This window comes from Leptodactylus fuscus, chromosome 3 (assembly GCF_031893055.1).
Source record: "Leptodactylus fuscus isolate aLepFus1 chromosome 3, aLepFus1.hap2, whole genome shotgun sequence".
Lineage (NCBI taxonomy): Eukaryota > Metazoa > Chordata > Amphibia > Anura > Leptodactylidae > Leptodactylus > Leptodactylus fuscus.
Genome location: NC_134267.1, coordinates 79,062,069 through 79,082,686, shown reverse-complemented (window position 1 = coordinate 79,082,686; position 20,618 = coordinate 79,062,069). Strand labels below are relative to the sequence as shown.

General features: G+C 39.3%; 1 protein-coding gene across 2 annotated transcripts in view; it reads right to left on the bottom strand.

The window, feature by feature from the left end:
- The window catches only part of PDE10A (phosphodiesterase 10A), a 300,316-nt gene that overhangs the window by 23,526 nt on the left and 256,172 nt on the right, over positions 1-20,618 (bottom strand). For both annotated transcript variants that reach the window (XM_075267819.1, XM_075267820.1), the window contains exons 4-9: positions 15,668-15,791; positions 14,377-14,426; positions 5,944-6,084; positions 5,428-5,583; positions 4,355-4,405; positions 2,734-2,792 (exon numbers count right to left, since the gene is read on the bottom strand). In XM_075267819.1, coding sequence (XP_075123920.1) covers positions 2,734-2,792; positions 4,355-4,405; positions 5,428-5,583; positions 5,944-6,084; positions 14,377-14,426; positions 15,668-15,791 — 581 coding nt within the window. The remainder of the gene's footprint in view (positions 1-2,733; positions 2,793-4,354; positions 4,406-5,427; positions 5,584-5,943; positions 6,085-14,376; positions 14,427-15,667; positions 15,792-20,618) is intronic.

The following is a 20,618-nucleotide window of genomic DNA, read 5'->3' as shown; positions in this document are numbered from 1 at the left end:
GAGCTCCCAGAGAGAAGACAGGCGAGGTTTATTCCCTTCCCTGCCATCTCAATCGCTGTGTATACTCCCGTATTGTGTTAGGTCATTTTATAAAAGTGATATTTTGATGGTTAACGCTGTGGTAGTTTGAGCAACGAAGTTAGCTGATAAGTGTCTAAAAGCATCCAATAATGTATTTTTGGTCGACAGCCTGCCAAAAATATCTACTGTTCATGGCATCTGCATGGCAGATTGTTGTGTACAAAGGGTAAATCAGCCATTTCAGGCAATGACACCTTATACACACACACACACACACACACACACACACACACACACACACACACACACACACACACACTGCTCAAAAAAAATAAAGGGAACACTCAGATAACACATTCTAGATCTGAATTTTCAAAAATCATCAATGGAAATAAAATTTATTAACCAATGGAGGCCTGGATTTGGAGTCACGCCCAAAATTAAAGTGGAAAAACACACTACAGGCTGATCCAACTTTGATGTAATGTCCTTAACCCCTTAAGGACCAGGCCATTTTTTTGGTTTCGCATTTTCGTTTTTCCCTCCTCACATTTCAAGAGCCATAACTTTTTCATTTTTCAGTTCACAGAGTCACATGATGGCTTATTGTTTGCGGGACAAATTGTACTTTGTAATGGCACCATTCAATATGCTGTGCAATGTACTGGGAAGCTGGAAAAAAATTCAGAATGAAGTGCAATTGGAGAAAAAATGCATTTGCGCCATTTTCTTATGGGTTTAATTTTTACAGCGTTCACTGTTTGGTACAAATGACATGTTACCTGTGTTCTACGTTTCAGTACGAACGCGGTGATACCAAATTTATATAGTATTTGAAATGTTTTGATACTTTTAAAAAAATTAAAAACTTTGCAAAATAGAAAAAAAAAATTGTGTCATGTTCTAACACCTGTAACTTTTTCATATTTCCATGTATGGAGCTGGTTGTGGTGTCTTTTTATGGGGGACAAGATGACGTTTCTATTGATACCATTTGGGGAAAGATCTGATGGTTTGATCACTTTTTATTCAATTTTTTATAGGAGGCAAAGTGTTGAAAAAAAACGCTTTTTGGCTGTTTTTATTTTTTTTGCCGCTACGCCGTTCGCAGTACGGGAAAAATTGTTTTAATATTCGAATAGTTTGGGCATTTTGGAGCGCAGGGATACCTAATATGTTTATGTTTAATGTTCTTTATTTACTTTTATAGCTGATCTAGGGAAAGGGGGGGTGATTTGAACTTTTATATTTTTTTAATTTTTTTAATACTTTTAAAAACTTTTTTTTTTTCTTCTGTTACATTTATGATCAGACCCCTTAGGTACCTTGAAACCTAGGGGGTCTGATCGCTCATACTATTCACTGCAATACTACAGTATTGCAGTGAATAGGAAAATCGCAGCACTTCTATTAGACGATGCCTCTGGAATGAGGTCTAATAGATCTAGTGCAGAGACAAGCCTGGAAGCCTTCAATAGGCTTCCGGCTGTCATAGCAACCGATCACCGCCCTCATGTGACGTTCAGGAGGGCGGCGATCGGCGAAACATGGCGGCGCCCGTGCCGCCGGCGCCGTTTACACACTGCGGTCACGTTTGACCGCAGTGTGTAAAGGGTTAACAGCAGCGATCGGCTCGGGCACCGACTGCTGCTGTTAGTGGCAGGTCCTGGCTGTATGATACAGCCGGCATCTGCCCTGTATGGAGCGAGCTCAGCGTGTGAGCTCGCTCCATACATCCCCATGCGACCCATGACGTACAGTTACGTCAAGGGTCGCTAAGGGGTTAAAACAAGTCAAAATGAGGCTCAGTAGTGTGTGTGGCCTCCACGTGCCTGTATGACCTCCCTACAATGCCTGGGCATGCTCCTGATGAGTTTGCAGATGGTCTCCTGAGGGATCTCCTCCCAGACCTGGACTAAAACATCTGCCAACTCCTGGACAGTCTGTGGTACAACATGACATTGGTGGATGGAGCAAGGCATGATGTCCCAGATGTGCTCAATCGAATTCAGGTCTGGGGAATGGTCGCGCCAGTCCATAGATTCAATGCCTTCATCTTGGAGGAATTGCTGACACTACAGCTACATGATGATTTCCATTGATGATTTTTATGTGATTTTGTTGTCATCACATTCAACTTTGTACAGAACAAAGTATTCAATGAGAATATTTCAATAATTCAGATCTAGGATGTGTTATATGAGTGTTCCCTTTAATTTTTTGAGAAGAGAGAGTGTGTGTGTGTGTGTATATATACACATATATATATTTATTTATTTTGGTCACCTTTACACTTTACAGTAGAGAAAACGCTGCAAAATTGCCACTACTGGAAACGCTGCAGCAAAAAAAAAAAAAAAAAAAAAAAAAAGCTCCCTTTTACAGCTACAGTCTAGTCCCATCCACATGTTGCAGAAAAAAATCCTCAAAGGAAAAGCTGCGTTGCGTTTTATTTACTAACACCAAATTTATTAGATACAGTGCAACATTTGATGCCGGGACCAGTTTAGCTAACTTTAAATATTCCTCTCATGATTTAATTAAGCCAATGTGCAGCTTCAGGATGAATCTTCCATTGTGTTACCATTACCTAATGAGTATTACTGAAATATATACAGGCTCTAATGCCTTCATTTATGCTCATTGAAGCAATACTAAACTACTGCTACAGTAACAAGTTAACCAGTAATGGAATATTAGTAATGTACTTACTTGGACACATCTAGTAAAAAGTCATTCAACTCCGTTTGTTTTGCTAATCCTCTACAAACCTAAAATAAAAGAGGGAAAAAAAAAACATTAGCCTCTACCAATTGATTTTACATATTAAATTTTTTTTTTCTCCCCAACTTTCCAAAAGCCATAAACATTTTTTAATTTCTTCCTTCATCAAGCTATATGAGGGTTTGCGGGACAAATTGTACCTCCTATTGGCACCATTTCCCTTAAAATGCTCTAGGAAGAAGGAAAACAAATTTGGAAAAAGTGGAATTGAGGAAAAAATGAAATCTACCTTTATTATGTGGATCAATATGATTGTGATGATACCAAGTTTATATAGTCCAGGACATGATAAATCTCCCCCAATGTGGTTATATTAAAATGTTATATATAAAGTATTTTTTAAAAAGGGGAGATATTTATTTATTTATAACAGTTTTTATTCAAATACAAGTATAAAGAAATAAAAGTCATGAGCATGGTCGATGTACATCAATGGCCTGTGCAGGCTAACTCAGTGGATACAAAGATTGAAATTCTGGTTGAGGTGATAAGTACAAAAGTAGCTCTGGTAGGTTATCTTGGTAGGCTACCTTGATAAGGCATATCCTAAAGGCAAAATGAACAAACTAAACAAAAGGGAGGGGAAAGGGTACTCTTCCCATGAGTCCCAAAATGCTCCTGTGGGAAGGCTTTTGGCTTTGTAGAGGACATGAAGGGTCCTCTTTAGTGTGACATATTATGTACTGCTGAAAAGCTAAGTGCCGTAAATTCAGCACACTGTCAGTTTTGCAGGTATGTGGTGCCATGTATATTGGTGCCTTTAGTTTTGTTACAGATATCGCTGCACTGTCATAGGGACCGGCCTCACAACTGAATGTCAATCACTGGGTGGTAAGCAACACCCATTACAGTACAAAGTCTATAAAGTGCACCATTGGAAGCATTCATCACCCCCCAGCAATGACACATTGTAGGCTTTGCAACAGGATAATGTCACATCATAGAGAACTTTAAAGGTCCTGTTTAAGATACTAAAATGAACGGGTCACCCAGTAGTTCACATTCCGGATACCAAGTGGTATACCACAAATGGGATTTGATTTTCTCTCAATAATTTTCAACATTCGTACAAACTTTTTTTTTTTTTAAACTATTCAACACTGTAGGGTTATAGATAGGAATTGATGTTATTGAAGAATAACTTATTTTTAGTTCCCCTACAGGATTTGATTATTCATACAACATACTACAATACTTTTGTATCACTGTAGGCTGTATATTTACTGCACCTCTATTACACCTTACATTTAACAGGGTATCATGGTTGCATTTAGCTGCACAATTGAAGTGGTTAACAGTCATGATCGTGCTTACAATGTTCATATCTGTAACTGGCAGATGCCTGCTGTAAAATATAGACACCACCCGCCGCAAATGGGGAGCGCCCGAAATTAAATGTATGTCAAATGATGGGTGGGGTCCATAGACCATATACTATAGATCAGGGCTGCCCATACAGTCAACCAACAATTGCTGCTAATGCCCTACATAAACTAAATGCAAAACGATATCAAAAGCTTAATGAAAGAAAAAGAGTATAACTACTTACTTGTACTTGATGTATTGCTACTGATGCCCAAGCAAGATTAGCTGTTGCCACCTTATGCATAAACAAAAGAAAACAAAAGCGCTTTACAGATATTGTCATCATTCACTGACCCAAGTAGAACTCACAATCTAAAGCCTAGTAGCAAAAAAAAATACTTACAATTTTGTCATTTATCCACTACCAAACTCTGCACTATACTTATTGATATGAATAACCTAGTAACAATTTTGTCATTCATCCACTACCACTACCACATCACATCCACCAGAAGACCACAGAAAGAGACCCTCTTACTTGTTTCTACGCTCCAGGACTGTATCACAATGTACCTTATTTAAGTGTGAACTACTTACCGCATGTTTCCAAATCACAAAGGTTTAGTGTGGTGACTAAGCTAATGCTTCTTTAGAGACTTATTTTTGATGGATTATTACATATGCTTAGCGCTGTTATATGGCATTTTATAAAAATGGAATATATAGTCTATTAGGTGTATATTTGCATTTCTATGCTGCCATCTAGTGACCAATTAAATTGTGCTCCTTAAGTAAACTGCCCTTGCAATTCGCCTTTCAGTGTACAAGGACTTCTAGACCATATATGTCCCACTAAGGATTCTAAGAAAAGAAAAGAAAAAAGTTCTTGACAGACAAAGGAAAACTAGCCTCAGTGGGAAGCAGGGCACTGGCTGGCTAGGTCAGAGGTCGTAGACATGGTTCAGATCCAGTGACTGCTTCTGACCCACATCTATGACCTCTCATGAATTTACCCATCAATCATATATTACATCCCTGCAATATAATTTTTCATACAGTGACAGACATGATGGAATTAAGTATTGTTATTTGCAATGAGTAAAATCTAGATACAAACTTTACAGTATATTGCGTATAGACAAGGATCGTTCTTATTTAACATACTGAACAGCCTATGTTGCCAAGTTGTAAAATCTCAAAAACAGAATAATAAAAGAAAAGAAAAAAATTCAACACTAATAAAAAGTCAAATTACTTAATAACTGTGCAATTTACAAATACATGTTGGTATAACAGCCATTATCACACAAAGCTTACCTGTTGATGACACAAACGGAAGCCTTCTCTTCCCCAATACCTATGAAGTTCCAGAATTCCAATGAGATCGCCAATTGCGGTGACTATAGGTAAGCATAGAACAGATTGGATACTAGTCCCTGAGTCCAGTCCAGTACCTTTTGGAAACCTTTCATCCTAAAATAAATTTGGTTAAGTACGCATTACTTTCATGGTACATATACAACTGGTAACAGTTTAAATGACAAAATAAGTATTGATTTCAAAGGAAAAGGAAGTGTTTTTTTTTGTCAATATTCATTTTATATTATATTATTAGATGTAAAAACCAACAAACTTGTCTGGTTCTTCCTATCTTAGATTACATAATTTTACAGTACAACAACTATAAATTATAACCTATCTAAGGCTGATCTGAAATTGCAAGACTCCATACAAAGAATATATCTGAACTACATATTACAAGAGAAAAATAACAGACCCTACACATAAAACAAATTGGGATAAAATTAATTACTACATGGAAATGACATTTACCCCTATAATATTTTCTAACAACACGGTATTTCGAGATTTGGCTACATGGGCAGCTATTGTGGTGCCGTATTCAACTGGTCCAGCGGGAGTAAGTTGGGTCTGTCCTCCCTTTGTTCCGGTAGGGGTGAACAAACATAAGGTCTGCAAAAAAAAAAAGAAGAAATTAATAAATCAGAAATGACATGATAAATCATATTTCAGTGTGCAAAAAAACATACTATGGCTCTGTATACACTAAAGTTACATACAAATTAAAAGAGAATGTTTGCCACAATTCCATGGGATAAAAAAACAGATTTAGCTTTAAATGGACCCAGTATATCAACCCAGCCCTGCAGATAGGTCAGATGATATTTTCCCCTTGTGAATTGGTGACTCAATTGCTGAGACATCGCTGTTTTCCTATATGCAAATCAGCTGTGTAGGAATGAGGGTATTGCCACTTGCCTCTTTGGACAATGACATTCCCCTCTTTGTTACAAAGAACTCACTGGCATATTGACAAAAACATCAACATATTAGCAATGCGGGCACCATTTCACAAGGTTTAATTTAGGTGACCATAAGCTATCCATCTTCTGATTGGTTGGTATGATGGGATCCAGTGACAGACTCTCTTTAATGCCACAGCTCCATTATGAGTGATGCCAGGAGACCAGTCTGAACATAGACTGAAGGTGAAGTGGAAATTTATAGCAAATTTATACATTCGTACATAAAACTGTATATGTAAAAAGGAAAAAAAAAAAATACACGCACACCGCATACTGAGCAGTTCTATAAGTAGCTACAAGAAAACGGCACTCGGGCATACGCAGTAGCACTCAGAAGGGAGCGTTACTGCGCATGTCCGAGATTTCAAAGCGCAGGATCGAGACTACAGACAATGGAGCAGCTACAGAGGAGGGCGGCACATAATAGAGCACACACAAAGGAGAGGGCGTTACAAAGGTATCATGCAGGGGGGTGCACGATGGCTTGGGGAACGCCCAGAGAGGTTCATTTGCATATTGGTTTCATATCTTTTCAAAATCTAGTAGCAGCACCTTAACAGCCTTTTTAAAGGCTATTCAGGCATATCACTGTCTAAAATCACGATTTCCCAATGATAGTGCCCGTTTAATCTTTAAACACATGTATGCCCAAAGCTCTCAGTATGCTCCTTCTGTTCTGTAAGCTAGCTTTTGAACTGGCAATATAATTGTATACATCTGGCACTTCGACGTCAATGCTTTACACAAGTCTGGGCTATCCAGGGGTTCAGCTTCAAGGAATGTACAAAACAACCATGATGACAAATGGAGTTTCCCCTCACTTACTCCTACTCATGTTCTATCAGGTTGCCTTTCTGCATACACAAATTAAAAAAAAAAAAAAAAAAAACTCTTTCAAAGTATATTTAATTTTCTAATTCCAAACTTTTTGAAAAGATGCCAGCAAGACATTGGGAGAAGAAAAAAAAATGTGGATGATATACAGTATAACCTGATTAATTTCTACAGCCACATGCCATATCTATAGTCTTTACAAATTACTGTTGGGCCATAGAAGAGAGCAGTAAAATTTGGAGCAGATGCTATACCTATCTGTTTTTGTAGCTCGGTATATTCAAATAAACAGGTCAGAGAAAATCAAAGATGACACACTGATAACAATCCGTGTGCCATCTGTTCCGTTTTCACTGATCCATACACTGGTCAGCTATTCTAGTAAACCCTGAGTAAAAATCCTAACTCTGCAATGTACTGTGTTATTCCTCCTGAAAGGGTGTAAGTAGCGGATTACCTTATTAGGGTATGTAGGTATACTGATAATACAGATGTGTAGAGAGACATCCTCTAGACATGAGTAATACCCAGTTATTATGCAGCACTGTGTAGTATTTAGCACGCTTTCTGGAGGAAGTAGAATTGAATTTCTGTAAAACTCAGCACAGTTATGTCTCAAGCAGATATGTAAATGACTGCAGGTGTGGGTCTTGCCAGAAGACGGAAATGCTCTCAGAGGCTACTCTAAGGTAGTATACCCTCTTGGAGAGAGATTATAAACGAGACACAGGCTTACTTTGAGAGACGGTGCATCACTAGACTGAGAAAAGCAAGATGGTTGTTCTGACAAACTGCCTACCATCTAGGGCCTTCTGACTCATGTACTGGGAGCAGTGATTTGATATGTCGACAAAGACAAGCAGCTTCCACAGTTTTCTTCCCCCACCATCCAAACACACATGGCATCTTCATTACATGCACCTATCTCTGATCCAATAATGGCTGGATTTCAATATGGAGGCCTCACAATGAGCAGTTGAACCCTTCCTTTGCTGGAGCGACACACTGCCACACCTACTTGTGTGATGATCTGGGGAGCCATTGCAGATCACGGTCAGTCACCCAGGAGTGATACAATGGACTCAACAATAACTGGAGGGCATCCTGTGGCCACATGTGTGGCCTTCTATGACGAGGTTAGAGGCGACCCAATAGGGTGATAGAGCCTCATTTCGACTGTACAGTTTTTCCCAGTAAACATTCTTTTGCTCCAATATTGTAACCACTGACCTATATCATTGTTACAATCACAAAAAATGAAGTTTCATTCTATTCCAATAACTCCTTCTCTGTATTTTAAATACAGTCTTTGAAAAAGAAAAATCACCTGTCATCAATTCTAATACAATAAATGCAGGATGCCCACTAGATGGTGCTAAAAGCCTGCAATACAGAGGACTGGGCATATCATTTTCTTGCAAAAAGAGTGAGTGACCTATAAAGAGTTTTCTTTTTTTTGGCTTCCATTCTAAGCCAGAAACATGATCTATAGAAATCTATAGTTACTTTATTGCAATGTAGCCATGCGAGTACACGGTGACAGGTGATCATAAAGACTGTTATAGTAACAACTGCAGAAAATGTGATCAAAGATACGGATGTGATGTCTGTGTATGTGTGAAGGTAAATGACTGGTCCCCCCTCTTTATATTCAAATACATTGTCTGGGTTCTTGTCTATAATTAGAATCCCCAAAATTTAACCCTCCTCTGTCCCCGCTCCCACACTTCCCCACATGATATGATGCCATATCAGGATAATTTTATAGCTCCAAGCTCCATCCACATGTTAAAGGACACGGCTGGTGACGGCTCATAAAGTTTTAAGTTTGTGTAATGACAATAACCTCTATTACAAAAGTGTCTGACTCCTGCATATGCAATGCCGCCCCTGCTACCTCTTGTGTCACCCCCTCTACCTCATAGATTGTAAGCCCTTGCAAACAGGTCCCTCAGTCCCATTGTGTGAAATGACTTTCTTTGTAATGTATCTTTCTGTCTGGATTTGAACCCTACAAATTGTACAGCGCTGCGGAATATGTTGGCGCTGTATAAATAAAATTTATTATTAATATAAGGTGAAACCAGCAGAAAAATCCACAAGCATCGAGTGGTCTTTGTTGTGTATTTGAAGAACATTTTTGTAGATTAATTTTAAAACTACTATGAATAGGATTTAGGGCGCAAACTTATTTCTTTTTATCATATCATAAGGTATCATATCATAAGTCAAGCAGTAGCGTGAAAAATTCTACTTCTACTGGTTCTGGGTGTTTTTAGAGAGGAGTGGGACTGGTAAGACAGAGAAGCTGAAAGTGACAACAAAATAAAATGAAAGAACACTGGCCACAGTCTGTTTCTTCATATTATTTATGTCTCTTATTTGTATAGTACCAATCTATTCCATAGCACTTTGCAGACATTGTCAGTCATTGTCCCACAATCTAAATTTACAACCTAGAAGTATGTGTATTGAGTGTGGGAAGAAACCGAAATACCCAGAGGAAACCCAGGCAAACATGGGGAAAATAGTCCTCGTACCAGTAAGGGTATGTTCACACAGAGTTTTTTTGCAGGTGGATTGTGACGTGAAATCTGCCTGCAAAAATGGCTCCCATTCACTTCAATGGGAGCCACTCAATTTTATTTATTTATTTATTTATTTATTTTACTGCTAGCTAGTAGCAGAAAAAGAAGCAACATGGCCTATCTTGCCACGGATTCCACGGCTGAGTTAGATTCCACGGCTCGAGACGTGCTCCTGTTTATGCCCATTCATTCAGGCCTAATCAGGGGCAGGATGCCGCAACATTCTTTCATTTTGTCGCAGCTAGCCACACCAAAAAAAAACACACAGCGGAAACATTTTCCGCCGTGTTAACGAGCCCTAAGAGAAGTATCTGCCCCCTGAGAGTAAGAGAGAGTATCTGCCCCCTGACATCTGATCTGGTAAATATTTGATGATATGTGCAGGTAGACATAGGCATATACTGTGATGCACATATTAATGTTTTATCTCAAGCTCTGCTATGGCCAGAACAAACCATGTAAATATTTCTTCCATTTATTATATTAATTCCATTCACTGTATAAGAACGTAAAATTTAATTAAACTTTTAATAAAATGGAACACAAAAAAAATTCTCTAAAAATTCTTTAAGGCTGAGGCCCTACGTTACAGATTTTTCTGTGGATTTTGTGCCAAAGCCAAACCGCAGCAACATCTCTAACAAAAAAAAAAAAAAAAAGCTGCGTTTCCACAATGTGGGGCCTTAGCCTAAAGGAGTTATCTGCAAGTTATCCCTTATACTGTAAATAGGGCTTAACTTTCCCTGATGGGAAACCCCTTTGAGGCTAAGGCCCCACATTGAGGAAATGCAGCTTTTTTTGCTACAGGTTTTGTTGCATTTTTTTGAGCCAAAGCCAAGACTGGCTACAACAGAAATGGGAAATACTGTATATAGGAAGCCCTCATACTTTTCCCTTCTGCTCAATCCACTCCTGGCTTTGGCTCAAAAAATCCCCCCACAAAATCTGCAACAAAAAAAGCTGCGTTTCCGCAATGTGGGGCTTTAGCCTGAAGGGATATTCTCTGCACATCATTTATCTCGAGCGGTCTCAGGGCTCGTTCACATCTGCGCCCGGCACTCCGTACTTCAGGTTTCCGTTTCCTGCAGAGCAGGAGACGGAAACCTGCAGGAGTCTTTGTCACCCATTCATTTGAATGGGTGAGAAAGATGTCAGGCCGTGAGCGGCGGTGAGCGTTTTATGCTCTCCGCTGCGAAACCGGGTTTTATAATCCGGACACAGAGTCGGACATGCAGTACTCTGTGTCCGGATTTAAAAAAACGGTTTCGCGTCGGAGAGCATAAAACGCTCACCGCTGCTCACGGCCGGACCCGGTCTGTGGTTTCCGTCTTCTGGCATGCAGAAGACGGAAACCACAGAACGGACAGCTGAACGCAGGTGTGAACCTAGCGTCACTGAGAGAAGGCTCGTATTTTTGACCACCTACTCCTTTCAAATTTAGGTGCAAAGCAATCCCTTTCTTGTGATTTTTTTCAAAGGTGAATTATTATTCCCTGTTATTTTATATATTACTAGTAGATTACCTGTGGCTTCGCTCGCGAAAAATATGTTAAATTGTTGGTTATGCTAAAGTAAAATTTTCAGTGTCACACTGAAATTGACATTCTCAGAGCTACAGTAAATCTTTTTTTCCACTTTAAATTTTTATTATTTTGGCATTTCACTAATTTTTTTTTTTTACTAATTTGACATTTTTATTGATTTTAAATGTTCAATACATATTATGTAGTATAAACTATTACACCTTTTTCTTGAACTATTTTTTTAATCAAAAATTAAAATTTATGGTCCCTTACACAAACAATTTTAACAACATAGTGCAGCCCTTCCCCCTCCCTTCAGTATAATCTATAAGTAGTTCATGGACCAAAGAGTAACATTGGTTTACAGTTATACAACTATCTATTGTGGTGCTGTTTGGTACACAATGTTTCTGGTTTTATCTTCAGGTGCATACCTGTATATGAAAAGATTTGGGGGGGGGGGGGTTACCCACTGTAGAGCAAGCAACATACAACTGTCCATGTGAGAAACACAGGCTCTCCAAATTAATGCCGGCGACTTTACGTGATTGACCTTGTGCTTTGTTTATAGTCATAGCAAATGCAAGTCGGATTGGGAAGGGCATGTCGCTTGGTAGCAAAGGAATACGCGGAATGAAAACATTTGCTCTCTAGGGCTGGGGCCCCACGGACCGGAAACACTGTAATTTTTCCCCCGCGGGAAAAATCGCAGTGTTTTACAGTACTTTCAAAGTAGATGGGATTCATGTGAATCCTGTGCCCAACTTGCGGAAAAATCACAGCGCGGACACGTTGTGATTTCCAAAGCCGTCGCAATTTTGAAAATCACAGCATGTCAATTATATCTACGGAAATGCCGGTGGCTTTACCGTAGATATAATTGTAAACAGAAAGTCCGGGGAGGAAAACGTCATGAACTTTCTGTTCAAAGCTCTGCAGGAAGAACCGTGATGCGTTCACGCCCGTTGGGTCAGAGCCTAAGGGTTCATTCACATGGAGAAAAATGGAACCCATTGAAGTCACTGGGAGGTGTTTTTTTTTTCAGTGCTGAATCTGACGCGGATTCCACACCCAATTCAGTGCCATTTTCCTTTGTGTAAATGTACCCTTAGAGTTTCCCATAGGAATAGTGGCATCAATAACATTGGGCATGAAGACTCTTAATGCACAATTTTGTGCCGTTACACTTTTTTTTTTTTTTTTTTTTTTAATGCAGATTGTGAGCCCCATATAGGGATCACAATGTACTTTTTTTTTTTTGCCTTTGTAGAATGGAAGGAAATACACACAAACACGGGGAGAACATACAAACTCCTTGCAGATGTTGTTCCTGGTGGGGGAATGGAACCCAGGATTTCAGCGCTGCAAGGCTAACCACTGAGCCACCGTGTTGCCCCTTCTGTTACTTATTTTTGGTTGGTCAAGGTTCCGAAGCAAAATTATTGTAGCTCCTATTTATAAAGTGAGTGTATGCGGTGGCATTCTAGGAGGCTCCAAAGAATTCAGGAACTCCAATGGATACATTATGGCTTGTTCACTCTCCATAAGTGAATCAATGGACATGTATGTGGTTGCTAGACTAGACAGCCCCATTGCATATGTCGTATACGGTCATTTTCAGAACGTTCATCCTTTTGTTGAGATGTTTCCATATTCCTTTGCTTCAGCCTGCCTTATCCAGTTCTTGTGTAGACAACATTCCCGTTGCTCTGATGTCTCAGCTGCCTTACAGCCTGTTCACACGGCGTAAATGCTCGTTTATTTTGGCAAAATACACGTGTAAAAATAAGACTCCCATTCACTTCAATGACATTTTTTTTACACATGTAAAAAAACATATCAAAATACACATCAAAATACACGTGTAAAATGTCATTAAAGTCCATGGGAGTCTTATTTTTACATGTGTATTTTTTACATGTGTAGGTTGCCAAAATACACACGTGTTTACTGTGTGTGAACGGGCCCTTACATTTAGCCTGTCTCATCTGTTTCTTTTCAAGCTGCGAGTCACTTTGTTTACTTGTCTCAGCTCTTTGACTCAATTTTGCGTTCTTCGCTTTTGGACAAACTTGCCCAATAGATGGCATTTTTTTGGGTGGCATTTTAAAAAACTGTCCTTAGTATTATGAGCCTTTAGTATTCACCTGACACTGATAAGAGATGTAATAGGATGAATAGTAATACAGAGCAGCCCTCACAGTATTACTATGACCTGAAGGAGCCGCCTCACAGGCAGACATGGGGAGTTGACCATAGCAACCAACCAAAAAATGGAGCAATTGGCATGGGTTTTTTTTGCCTCTCTCTGGATCAACACTGTAAGGGACTGTAGGGTTAAAGGTTGGACTTGATGGACTGTTGTCTTCATCCAACCTCTTCTACTAAGAAACTATGTAATTATGTAACGTGGGACTTTAAAGGGATTCTACCACTAAAGCAACATTTTTTCTAATTACCACGTCGGAATAGCCTTAAGAAAGGCCGGCGGCCATTTTTGGGAGGCCGCTCTTGCTCTTGTAATTCAATACAGGAGCGTACTGCGCAGGCGTCGGAAGTTGGACTAACAGAAGACAGAAGAGGCGGGGTTGCAGCTGAAGATGGAAGCGGCGCTGGAGTGAGCTCTCAGGCAGCAGTGGGGACGCTCCCATTGCCGTTTGAGCGATGCGGCCCGACCCTCATTGGTGCGGAGAACTCATTTGCATATCGGTTAAAACCGGTATTTCTAAGGAACGGCGCTGCGGAGAACATGTCTAAAGGTAAGAGACGACCAGCCTTTCTTAAGGCTATTCCGATGTGGTAATTAGAAAAAATGTTGCTTTAGTGGTAGAATCCCTTTAAGCCTAAAGGGGTTTTCCAGGATATAAATACAGGTGACCAATATTTATGGTAGATCATCAATATCAGATCTGTGGGGGTCCACCACACATTACGGAAACTTCATTAAAGCATTAGGCAAGTGTCTGACAATACACACACCAGAAGAAAACTTACATTATTGCATTCTCCAAGGAAATATAGTGCAAATCCATCAGCTTTTGTTGCTAGAGAGAGAGAGAGAAAAAAAAATAATAATGCAATTCATAAAAAAGGAAATAAAAATTTAAAATCACTCCCCATTCCCTATAATACATATAAAATGTTATAAATTACTGAGAAACATGTACACATTAAAGGGGCTCTATCTTTGGGAAACCTCAATTTTAGATAAGCACATCCTTGTATAGTCTTTAGAAAGGCTATTCCACACCTACCTTTTGTATGTAAATTGCCTCAGTAGATTTTGAATAAGTCAGTTTTTATTGATATACCAATTAACTTTCTCTGTGCACCAGAAATCTCACTGTGCACTCCTCTCTGCTATTCTCTCTGTGTATGTACACAGAGCAGACAGTGCACAGAGACACTTCCGGTGCACAGTGGAGGCTAATTAGCAGTTGAATAAAAACGGACTTATTCTATTATAATTATATATTCAATTGAGTAGTCTAATATTGAGGCTCTACTCTAAACGAATATCGAATATTTCACTGTTCGCTCATCTCTAGTCAGAACCCATATATTGTGTTTATTGTTTAGTCTTATCTGTAAAATGGTATAAAAAGCTGGGCTCTGTTACAATATATACCATTAGGCTGTAAGTCTGTCTCCCAGCACCATGATCTATACCGAAAGGACCAAAAACAGATTTCCAAATAGGTCAAGGGAAAGAACCATGCTTAACCCGGGAATATTCAATCAGATACTTTTTCTTTATTCAACAACAACATACACAACGCGTTTCGGAGTGTGAACTTCTTTCTCAAGTGTAGTGAGGACCGTGATCTAGGTTTGTTTTATTAATTAGATTTTTTTCAGAAGAGCAAAATTCAGCAGAATTTTTTTTCTACATATCAAGTAGCTACAACAGGGGCAACTTCACTACAGTATAAGGTAGAATTTAAAAAAAAAATGTATCTGACATTTAAATCACAAGTTTCATTAGGTGAATTTTGCACAAAATTTATAACACAATTGTGCCTTTTCAGTAAATTATGCACACAGAATGCAAAGCCATAAAAAAGCACACACCAAAGTAGTAACAAAAAAATTGTGCAAGATGATAAATGATCCCCATTGTCTTTACCTCCAATTATACTAATTACTAGTCACTTATAATAATGCTACAGGTAATAAAAGCAGTTGTGTATACACATTAAGGTCACTGAAATTAACTATATTTAAAATATATATTTAAATATAGAAAAAATTATATTAAAATATCAGGATTTATGTATTTTAGTACCTGTTTTGATAATATCACTTAATTCATAGAGAAGTAATTTGTTGTCCCCGCCAGCATCTAGTCGCTGTTCCATGTAACTGTTTAATTCGTACACAACTCCTTGCATATTAGTATCCTGGTACTGCTGGAGAGAGAGAAGAAACACCTGTTACAACATGCTTACATAGGTGCTACCAACAACTGCTGCAAGTTAACCAGCTGAAGTGCTCATTGATTTGCAGAAATTTGACACAGTTCCTGCTATTTCTTTGACAATTGTAAATTTAATACATTTCAACAGTTAAAGAAAACAAATAAAAAGTCAGGCAGACCAAAAACACCAAAAACAAAAAAGAAAGAAAGCAGTGCTTGTATCTAGGCTCAGGAATTACAGGCAAAGTATGGAGGGAGAGGAAGAGAAGGAAAAAGATAACCATAAGTAAACTAGTGCCTCTACCTGGTAAGGGAGGCTTACAAGGAAAAGAAGACCTCTATAGGTTAAATATTGTATTCAGAATGTATCCCAGGTTAGCCATATGGCCTGGAATTGGTCACCCTCTTTATTAGGGGCAGTCAGATATTTAAGGATCCTAGAGTCTCTCAGTCTCGTATACAACTCTTCCAGTGAAGGAAGGAGAGTCTGACTCCAATGCTTAGCTAGGTGGCATCAGGCTGATATAAGGATATGTAATAAAAACTGTAAAGAGTTTTTCCGGAGGGCAGGTTGAGGAGATATATATGAGGAAGGAGGGGGAAGACAAACATACAATGTATCATGTCTGGATATGGAAGGGTTAGATCAAAGGGAAGGACCAAAAGAGGTTGGAAAATGTGGGCTTGACTGGCAGCACATATTAGGAGTAGTAGCATTTCGTGAGAGGATAAGGCCTGGGGTGTGGTAGCAGCATCTTGTAAAAGCTTTCTTTATAAGTGATGCACCAAGAGGTCCTCGCCTCCATATGATAGTCTGGGACATGTCCGAAAGAGCTTCTCCTAAATAACCTTCCCACTTCTGCATATGGCAGTGCCTAGGAATCAGCTCCGGAGTTGGGTCCAAAAGAATACATTATATATCAGATTTAAGGCCCACTGTAGAAGAGTCTGATATACATTTGCTCCTATTTCTCAATACAATGGGCAGGACTACATGGAGACATTTTGTAGCGCTACTACTGATTTTACCTATTGAGCTATAGCTGCAGTTCAGAGTTACACTGAACTACAGCAAATACTTAAATTGAATCAGTAGGGTTGGTGCTACACGGTGGACCCAGGACAGTTACTGCGGTGAATGTATACCTAGGTGTAGCTATAGCCACAATCAGTGCTCTGGGCGCCAAGGTTTTCCCTCTCTGTAAGTGAAAGCACTGACCAATTCCAGCTGGATCAAATTACTGGCTGAGCGGCTTAGCTTTAACCCTTTCACTGCCAAGAGTTTTCAGGCTCCCGCATCAATGCAAGCTGCCAGCACTCCAACTAGCAAGGATCTACTCACTCATCTCTAGTCGTAATCACGAAACGTCGTAACCCGAGGACTACCTGTACTTGTGTTTTATAAGGGACAATTTTCACACTTGTGAAATGTACAACCTAAATTTGCACTATTAAGAAAATCTTACTAAACCCCATATCTATATATTTTCTGAAAGTAGACACCTGTATCATTGTAATAATGCCACTTGAACAGACACCTTCATGTAATTTTGATATGTATGTTTTATTAAAAAAAAAAAAAAATACTAATACATTTATATAAAAGTTTAAACTTAACAAAAAGTTTTATGCAGCACACCACCAAAAAATAAGAGTTCAGCATTTGGAAAGCATTTGCATTATCAGAACTGGAAGGAACAAAAATTTTAGGCTAAGCCTCATTATTGTGGAAACAGTGTTTTTGGCTGCTGTGGAAATGAAGCAGAACAAAAACACAGTATTTTATAGTACGACCAAAGTGAATGAGATTCTGGCTAATCCCAACCACACATTGCAGGGGGGGGGGGAACTTGCGGAAAAATGACAATTTTCCTATATACAGGTAGTCCTCGACTTACGAAGTTGATCCGTTCTTACACGGCATCGTAAACCGAATTTCGACGCAAGTCAGAAACATGTACCATACAACGCCGCGTAGGAAAGGATTAACATGATTTAGTGTGCAGCGGCTCGGAACCGAGGAAGACTGTACCATATACAGTACAGTACAGTATTCCTCGGTTCTGAGCCACTGCACACTAAATCACGTACTGTACAGGGAGAGCTGAAAAAAGCAGCAGAAACACAATTACACAATTGGAGCCATAGTCTTATGCTGGAAATATTGAGGTATAAAATGTAGGGATTATACACCGTGTAGAGCAAGTGCACCCTTAAAACCCTATATATTTCTTAAAAGTAGATAACTTAATTACATTTATCTCATTTATCATTAGCCATGTTTACCTTCATGTAACTTTGTGACAAACACAAATCATTTTTTGAAAAAAATTCACTAAAACACATTTTTCACCTAAGACTCATTAAATCTTACACTCACAAAACACATAAAATAATAGATCAAGATATACACAATTTATATACACCACAATCAACATTGGCAATAGCTTGTACTCTCAAAAACACAACAGAGGACCAGCAATATTTTGAAATCGTCCACTAATATGTTAAAACATCTATGTTTATTTTTTTAAGAATGTACAGCATAGGAATGTAAAAATACAACCTATAATGAAAAATATTTTATATCTATCATATGTGTGTATATATACACATGCACACGCATGCACGCGCGCACACAGCCACCTTTAGGCTAAGGCCCCACATTGTGGAAACGCAGCTTTTTTTGTTGCAGATTTTGCTGCAGTTTTTTGAGCCAAAGCCAGGAGTGGATTGAACAGACAGGAGAAGTATAAGAGCCTCCTTTATATTTTCCATTCCTTTTGTAGCCATTCTTGGCTTTGGCTCAAAAAATGCAATAAAATCTGCAACAAAAAAAAGCTGCATTTCCGCAACATGGGGTCTTAAAGGGATTCTACCATTTTTTCTGTGGCTAACACGTCGGAATAGCCTTTAGAAAGGCTATTCGTCTCCTACCTTTAGATGGGATCTCCGCCGCGCCGTTCCTTAGAACTAGGCCGCGCATGCGCAGTCGGCTCTGCTAGTGTAAGAGCCGACAGAGGGACGCTGCTGAAGAAAGAAGGGGAGCATCCAGCAGAAGACATAGGTGGGGCAGGATCCTGTTCTTGGGCAGCGGTGGGGACGCCCTCATCGCATTTTCAGCGCTGGGGCCCGCCCCCATCGCTGCCAGAGAACTAATTTACATACTGGTAAAAACCGGTATTACTAAGGAACGGCGAGGCAGAGATCCCATCTAAAGGTAGGAGACAAATAGCCTTTCTAAAGGCTATTCCGACGTGTTAGCCACAGAAAAAAGTTTTTTTAATGGTAGAATCCCTTTAAGCAATTTTGGAGCAGAGATTACAAGCAAAAATTGTACAATTCAAATATGCCACTAAAGTCCATGATCAAACATTTTATTTCTGCAAATAAAATGTATTTTCCATAAAACTGCAAGATGTGAGCAGTTCATACATAACCACACAGGTATATATTTACAGGTGCATGTGTTAAAGAAACACCAAAAATCGCAGAAATGCAGATTTAAAATATTTTCCGCCTCCTGACTTTTGATCTTAAACTTCCAAGAGCCATCTTTTTTTTTTCTTTTTCTGTTACTCAATTCATACAGCCATAAGAGGGCTTGTCTTCTATAGGACAGGTTTTAATTGTTACTATTACTTAGGGCTGGACGAGTAATCAAAAAATAACCAAATTGGAATGTCAACCAGGATAATGAGTTTGTTTTTGTTCCCATTAGCTAGTTCGGTTCAGTTATTACAATGTTCTAGCTGCAATTTCATTTGAAACTTCAGAATATAATGATCGCTGGCCCAGGGAGGTTATCAAACATTAAAAACCGTGTTTCTCACACCTCCTGAGCTCCAACACAGCTCCCTGCTCTCTTTGGTGCTTCTGCCAGACATCAAGGACTTTGAGGTCTGCGATTGCGCCAGAGAGGTGAGGAACACTGTTTTTTAGGTTTGGTCCCTGGAGAATAATAAGCACCATATAGGAAAAAATATCCTGCATTCCTGCTAATTTTGTAGAGGTGTGTGTTTATTTCTAAATCTTTTATTGTGCAGTAAAATTAACTTTATTCTACAAGTCAGTAGAATTTATTCAGAGCAATTTGTAACAATGGTGGTGTGTAGTGAACTGCAGCCAAAGCCCAGAGATCAAACCCCAATTCTGGTGCATGGTCCTTCCTCCTCCCAGTTGATGACAAAATTTCTCTCCTACCTCTGTGCCCTGTTGTAACAACCCATCGGGTGCACATGTGGCTCCTTAAAGGAATTCTCTCATCTCATTCAGGCTGTATGCAGTGTCTGCTTCTCACTTCCTGTGTTTCTCCCACCCCCCTTCCCTGCCAATTGTTCTGCTGGTACTGAGTTAGTGACGTCACTTGACCTATCTCCCAGGTCTGTGGTTATTGCAACGGGGGAATAAATTCACATACCAGGCAAACAAAGCAGAAATTCTAAAGCAATAGATTTAGAAAAAGGCTTCAATTTACATAAGCTACCAGTATAGAGAGGATCCTTGAGTTGGGACAGCCCCTTTAAGGGGGCTAAGCCCCACAGCCCCCACTGGTTATAAAAGGCATGTTCACATACAAGAAGCTTCTTGAGCAACATCTGTTTATCTACCTGCATTTGCCTTCTGCTTGTTTGCAGATTCCAACCCTGCTGTTTACCCATGTCTGACCCTGGCTCCTTCTAACAACCTGTCCAGCCTGATCTGACCTGTTGCATGTTTCCCAGACTTTGCATAAATTCTGCAAGGCCCTAAGGCCTTAGCTGACTACACTCATACTTAGTTAATGGAAGAAGACCACTTAGACAATGTCCTTAAGAGT